General features: G+C 47.1%; 1 protein-coding gene across 1 annotated transcript; it reads left to right on the top strand.

Annotated features, from left to right (window-relative positions):
- The first annotated feature begins 1,574 nt into the window (after positions 1 to 1,574).
- Positions 1,575 to 6,952, top strand: LOC131698864 (skin secretory protein xP2-like). Its single transcript, XM_058993487.1, has 2 exons — positions 1,575 to 1,996; positions 3,030 to 6,952. Exons 1-2 carry the CDS (start codon positions 1,983 to 1,985, stop codon positions 3,895 to 3,897), a joined length of 882 nt encoding a protein of 293 aa, XP_058849470.1. The 5' UTR covers positions 1,575 to 1,982; the 3' UTR covers positions 3,898 to 6,952.
- Positions 6,953 to 7,305: the final 353 nt, after the last annotated feature.

Below are 7,305 nucleotides of genomic sequence, written 5' to 3' on the forward strand. Positions count from 1 at the left end.
GAATGCCTGCTGGTTTTCCCTTCAGAGGCAGAGCCGCACCAGTCCCCTGCAATAGGAGCGGAGCCGCACCAGTTCCCTGCAAGAGAGGCAGAGCAGCACCAGTCCCCTGGAAAAGGGGGAGACTACACGCTGCTCCCACCTCCATCGGCAGGAGACTACACGCTGCTCCCACCTTCACCGGCAGGAGTAGAGCAGCCGGAGCTGCCTCTGCCTCCGCCACTTCCAGGAGCAGAGCAGCCGGAGCTGCCTCTGCCTCCGCCACCTACACCGGCAGGAGCAGAGGAGCAGGAGCTGCCTCTGCCACTTCCAGGAGCAGAGGAGCAGGAGCTGCCTCTGCCACTTCCAGGAGCAGAGGAGCAGGAGCTGCCTCTGCCTCTGCCACTGCCAGAAGCAGAACAGCAGGAGCTGTCTCTGCTTCCCGTACCTCCACCACGGGGAATACGGTGGCCGGAGCCCCAGAAAGGGGAGCTGTCGGCCACGAAGAAGGGGGAGGAGGTCTGGAGACCACCAACCCCAGCAGCAGTTTCGCTGCCGGAGATCGTGGGGGAGGTCTGGAGACCTGCTCCCACTGCAGCAGTTTCGCTGCCGGAGATCGTGGGGGAGGTCTGGAGACCTGCTCCCACTGCAGCAGTTTCGCTGCCGGCAGTACTGCAAAGCATACGACATGGTTTATTTAGATTTCCAGAAAGCTTTTGACAAAGTCCCGCATAAAAGATTAATTCTCAAACTGAACGCAGTAGGGATTCAAGGAAATGCATGCACATGGATTAGGGAGTGGTTAACAGGTAGAAAACAAAAAGTACTGATTAGAGGAGAAACCTCGAAATGGAGTGAGGTAACCAGTGGTGTACCACAGGGATCAGTATTAGGTGCTCTGCTATTCCTAATCTACATTAATGATTTAGACTCTGATATAGTAAGCAAACTCGTTAAATTTGCAGACGACACAAAAATAGGAGGAGTGGCAGACACTGTTGAAGCAGCAAAGGTCATTCAAAATGATCTAGACACAATTCAAAATTGGGCAGACACATGGCAAATGAAATTTAATAGAGAAAAGTGTAAAGTATTACATGCGGGCAATAAAATTGTGCATTATAAATATCATATGGGAGATAGTGATATTGAAGAAGGGAACTATGAAAAAGACCTAGGAGTTTATGTTGACTCAGAAATGTCTTCATCTAGACAATGTGGGGAAGCTATAAAAAAGGCTAACAAGATGCTTGGATATATTGTGAGAAGTGTTGAATTTAAATCAAGGGAAGTAATGTTAAAACTTTACAATGCATTAGTAAGACCTCACCTAGAATATTGTGTTCAGTTCTGGTCACCTCGTTACAAAAAGGATATTGCTGCTCTAGAAAGAGTGCAAAGAAGAGCGACCAGAATTATCCCGGGTTTAAAAGGCATGTCGTATGCAGACAGGCTAAAAGAATTGAATCTATTCAGTCTTGAACAAAGAAGACTACACGGCGATCTGATTCAAACATTCAAAATCCTAAAAGGTATAGACAATGTCAACCCGGGGGACTTCTTTGACTTGAAAAAAGAAACAAGGACCAGGGGTCACAAATGGAGATTAGATAAAGGGGCATTCAGAACAGAAAATAGGAGGCACTTTTTTACACAGAGAATTGTGAGGGTCTGGAACCAACTCCCCAGTAATGTTGTTGAAGCTGACACCCTGGGATCCTTCAAGAAGCTGCTTGATGAGATTCTGGGATCAATAAGCTACTAACAACCAAACGAGCAAGATGGGCTGAATGGCCTCCTCTCGTTTGTAAACTTTCTTATGTTCTTCTTATGTTCTTAATACACCCTGATAAACTGGTACACTGATATCAATATGAATTACTTGTATATTTGTAATACATTTTGATAATGTATTGCAAGAAGTATTTTTTTTCTCGGTCAGGGGCAGCGGCTGTGTAAATGTTTCTGGAAACATTCGTCACAACACTGTACTTGGACTCATTACAATGTCCTGCTTTGGGTGAGTAAAAATGTCTGTGTGTGTGTCAATGTGTGTGTGTGTCACTATGTGTGTGTGTCACTATGTCACTATGTGTGTGTGTGTTAGTTTGCATGTGTCAGTGCATGAGTGTATCTGTGTGCAGGGTTAGAAACTAACAATACTGTGCTGCTAGTCCAAAGGACCAGTACCTTTTGAAACTTGGTAGGCCTGGTGTAAACTTACTAGTCCTTATGTGAAGTGCCGAACAACAGTTGGGGTCTGTGGCAATGTGCTCCGCCCCTGTGTGCATTTCTGTGTTGTATGTTGCGTGTGGTGTGTTAATGTTGGTGTATAGGCATTGGTACACGGGATATAAACGGGTCTGTGTTTCACGTGTGATTTAAAATGTATAGTTGTATTTAAGCACGGGATTGCACATCACTTCACGTGCATTTAAAGTATATAATATGTGAGCACGAGGTTGCACATAATTAATTCATGTGCTGGGATTCAAGTGAATAATTAATTAGTAATTGAATCCCGGCACAACAGTATATATTGATGCACGTTTTACTCACTCGGGGTTGGGTGTTCGGTGAGTAGTGAACGAGAGAGGAGGAGAAATAAAGTTAAAGATAAATATTTATAACAATTGCTATCACGTGCTGGTAGGACCAGCACGATACTTGTTTGTTTATTTACTCACCGTGTTTGTGTGTCTGTCCGTCCACCGTTTGTTTAAGTGTTAGTCCGTTTTGTTTGTCTATTTATTTTGGAGCAAGTGCCGTGTCCTGTCTTCTGCTTGTTTAAACCTTTTATTTATAATAAACCGCGCAACAGCACTTTCATCATTTCACCTCATTTCTCTGTGTATTCATTTCCTGGTTCTGACGGCACCACTCAGCTAGCCGTGTGACATATGGTGCCCTGCGTGGGATAACAGCGCCTCCAAGCGTCAGACCAGGAGAGGTGTTTTTGTGTAAAAAAAAAAACCCCCAGGACTGTTTAAAAAAATAAATAAATAATGCCTATGCGAGGGTAAGCATTACTTTGACGTCTGTCCCTTCCGCAGTTATGAGGAGGAACTAGCACCTGAGTGGGAGGAGCCCGTGCATCCAGCGCCCAGACGGGGGGACCACGAGCGTCCAACGCCCAGACGGGGGGACCGCGGGAATCCAAAGCCCGAGAGACAGCTGTTCCCACCTCCACCAGCAGAGCAAGAATGCCTGCTGTTCCCACCTCCACCAGCAGAGGGAGAATGCCTGCTGTCCCCATCTCCACCAGCAGAGGGAGAATGCCTGCTGTCCCCATCTCCACCAGCAGAGGGAGAATGCCTGCTGTCCCCATCTCCACCAGCAGAGGGAAAATGCCTGCTGTCCCCATCTCCACCAGCAGAGGAAGAATGCCTGCTGGTTTCCCTATCACAACCAGCAGAGGACGAATGCCTGCTGGTTTCCCCATCACAACCAGCAGAGGAAGAATGCCTGCAGGTTTCCCCATCACAACCAGCAGAGGAAGAATGCCTGCAGGTTTCCCCATCACAACCAGCAGAGGACGAATGCCTGCTGGTTTCCCCATCACAACCAGCAGAGGAAGAATGCCTGCTGGTTTCCCCTTCCGAGGGAGAGCCGCACCAGTCCCCTGCAATAGGGGGAGCGCCGCACCAGTCCCCTGCAATAAGGGGAGCGCCGCACCAGTCCCCTGCAATAGGGGGAGAGCCGCACCAGTCCCCTGCAATAGGGGGAGACTACACGCTGCTCCCACCTTCGTCGCCAGGAGACTACACACTGCTCCCACCTTCGTCGCCAGGAGACTACACGCTGCTCCCACCTTCACCGGCAGGAGCAGAGCAGCTGGGAGCTGCCTCTGTCACCTTCATCGGCAGGAACAGAGCAGCAGGAGCTGCCTCTACCTCCGCCACTTCCACCAGCAGAGGGTGAATGCCTGCTGGGTCCACTTCCACCAGCAGAGGGTCAATGCCTGCTGGGTCCACTTCCACCAGCAGAGGGTCAATGCCTGCTGGTATCACTTCCCCGACCGCCATCTTCACCCCCAAGAGGAGAGGAGCAGGAGTTACCTCTGCCTCCATCACCACCAGGGGAAGAGGTGCAGGAGCTGCCTCTCCCTTCACAAACAGTAGCAGGACTTGCTGCTGGCATTCCTCAGCAACCACTACATAGTCTGCTGAGGGGAGCACAGCAGAAAACAGCCCGGCCGCAGCGGCTACGAAGAGGGCCAGCACCGCCGCAGCCACTGCTACAGTGGCCAACCACAGCACCACGACTGGTCCTGACTCCGGCACCGCCCAAGGATGCCAGCCTCGCTTCGCCCAAGGATGCCAGCCTCGCTTCGCCCAAGGATGCCTGCCTTGCATCGCCTGGGGCTGCCTGTTGCTCCGCATCACAGCAGGAAGTACTGTGGCCGGAACCCCACCAAGGGGAGCTGCCGGCCACGAAGAAGGGGGAGGAGGTCTGGAGACCACCAACCCCAGCAGCAGTTTCGTTGCCGGAGATCGTGGGGGAGGTCAGGAGACCTGCTCCCACTGCAGCACGTGCGCTGCAGGAAGTACTGTGGCCGGAGCCCCACAAAAGGGAGCTGCCGGCTACGAAAAAGGGGGGAGGTCAGGAGACCACCCCCCAAGCAGCCTTTCTGCTACCAGGACTACCCCGGCTGGAGGAGCCAGACTGGGGACTATTAATGTCTCTGCTGACAGCATTTCCGCTGTCAGCTGGGAAGCTGCCGGCATTGCCACCAGCAGCAGAAGAGTGGCAGGAGTATGCCACCCCGCTGTCAGCATTGCTGCTGACAGCCTTACAACCTGTGGGCCCCTTGAAGCCTCCGGTTCTGGCCCAGGACTTTGTGCTGGACTTTTGGGCTTTTAAGGGGGGAGGTGGCCGTTGAGGCCATGTGTGCTGCGCACAAGGGGGGGTATATGTGGCAATGTGCTCCGTCCCTGTGTGCATTTCTGTGTTGTATGTTGCGTGTGGTGTGTTAATGTTGGTGTATAGGCATTGGTACACGGGATATAAACGGGTCTGTGTTTCACGTGCGATTTAAAATGTATAATTGTATTTAGGCACGGGATTGCACATCACTTCACGTGCATTTAAAGTATATAATATGTGAGCATGAGGTTGCACATAATTAATTCACGTGCTGGGATTCAAGTGAATAATTAATTAGTAATTGAATCCCGGCACAACAGTATATATAGATGCACGTTTTACTCACTCGGGGTTGGGTGTTCGATGAGTAGTGAACGGGAGAGAGAGGAGGAGAAATAAAGTTAAAGATAAATATTTATAACAATTGCTATCGCATGCTGGTAGGACCAGCACGATACTTGTTTGTTTATTTACTCACCGTGTTTGTGTGTCTGTCCGTCCACCGTTTGTTTAAGTGTTAGTCCGTTTTGTTTGTCTATTTATTTTGGAGCAAGTGCCGTGTCCTGTCTTCTGTTTGTTTAAACCTTTTATTTATAATAAACCGCGCAACAGCGCTTTCATCATTTCACCTCATTTCTCTGTGTATTCATTTCCTGGTTCTGACGGCACCACTCAGCTAGCCGTGTGACAGGGTCCCAAAAACAGGCTTAGATTTTATTTTGCTAAAAAACAAAACACCGTTATAAATTTAGACTAACATTTTTTTTTTAACAAAGCACCTTCGTAAACACTCATACAGATCGATCAGTCACCTATTTGCACCTCGTTTCTTGTGTGCTGAGAAACTGACACTGACAGCACCAGACGGGATGACAGAGGAAAACATTCTCTCAGCTGTGTCACCCTGCCGACCATGAAGCTCTGCCTGAAACTGACAGCGTTGACACAATGTTTATCTGATTGTACATTACGTGTTGCTATTTACAAAAATGCTGGCTGGCTATGAATTACTATCTATAATGCACGTACACATGCGGTCTTCACTAAAGTCCCAATTTAAAGACAGTACGTTTCACTGTAGCCCTCGGGATGAAATTGTTAGGTGGCTATTTAATTATTATTATTTTATTAATTAGCAGTGGGAGAAAACCGCTTCAGCAAGTACAGTAGAATCTGCCAGAACTGACGGACGCTGAATCTACTACAGATACTAATGAGAGCTTAACAAAAACAAAAGAAAAACGAGGGAAATGCAGAACATTTCAAGAAAGCTGGGAGACTTTGTATAAATTGATTTTATATTTTTAAATGCTGCAGTAACAGTTCTGCTTTTGAAGCATCCACTATAATTTGACAGAACAGGTGATTTATTTGCACTGTGCAGAACCTTATTTTCCCCCATTGGTGCTTGAGCCCCGGAGAGCTCACAGAATCACCACCTGCACCTATTATCAGTGATTAAAGCCTGGGTTTAGAACGAACTGATTACCGCTCAGCAGTATTATATTGGTATAAGAAAAGTGTGTTTTAAAAAAGTAATTTCAGCTTCCAATCACTTAAAATATGCTGACGATAATGTAAACAACACCAAGCTACAGACAGCGAGTCCCAAGCTTTAAACGTGTTACTGTTTATAGATAAGAACTTAACTTTATTATGAATATACTGTGTTATTATGTTTTAACCAACATACTATGATAATGTTCTGTGACAGGGTGACTAAACGGTGACGTCACGGCAGAAGCAGGAACGAAAAAATACTGACACCGGGCACTGCAGTTCAAAAGAAAGAAATCGGCTGGCCGCCTTTTTTATTAAATAACAAAAATAAATAAAAAGGTTGAACAAAATAAAATCACCAACACAAAATATATAAACAAAGGTCAGGCTGGGCAAATAGCTGTCACTGATCCTTTTACTTTTACTTTCGTTTTTAGTTTCGTTTTTGTTTTCACTCTTGCTCTCCTCGCTCTCTCTCATACACTCCTCTAAAACACCCACCCCGAGATGGAGAGCTGCAGGCTTTTTATATTCAGGTGACCATCTCCCGATTAGCAACAAAATTAATCACTTAACTAATTCGGGAGATGGCCACCTTCTGCACGAGTTTAAATACGCTACATCCACGCTACTAAATAATAATACAAACGGCTACGCCGTCACATCTATAAACACTTAAATACATACACTTAAATACCATAATAATAATAATATACAAAATAACACAGGGCAGAGGGGGACCCCGTTCTAAAAATAAACAAACAAAACAATGTACAGGGCACCTCGCCCTGTTACATGTTCCCTATGGTATTTGTTTGTTTATTTGTTTTAAAATGTTTAGTAAAACATGGCCTATTGTTTGACCTTGTTAGTACAACCGGCCCGCTTTGCTAATGACACCAGTCAGGGTCGTAACCCAGTATAAATCTCCACATTACTGTAAAATGACTTTACACTTACTTC

The sequence above is a fragment of the Acipenser ruthenus genome, chromosome 20, assembly GCF_902713425.1.
Source record: "Acipenser ruthenus chromosome 20, fAciRut3.2 maternal haplotype, whole genome shotgun sequence".
NCBI classification, from domain to species: domain Eukaryota; kingdom Metazoa; phylum Chordata; class Actinopteri; order Acipenseriformes; family Acipenseridae; genus Acipenser; species Acipenser ruthenus.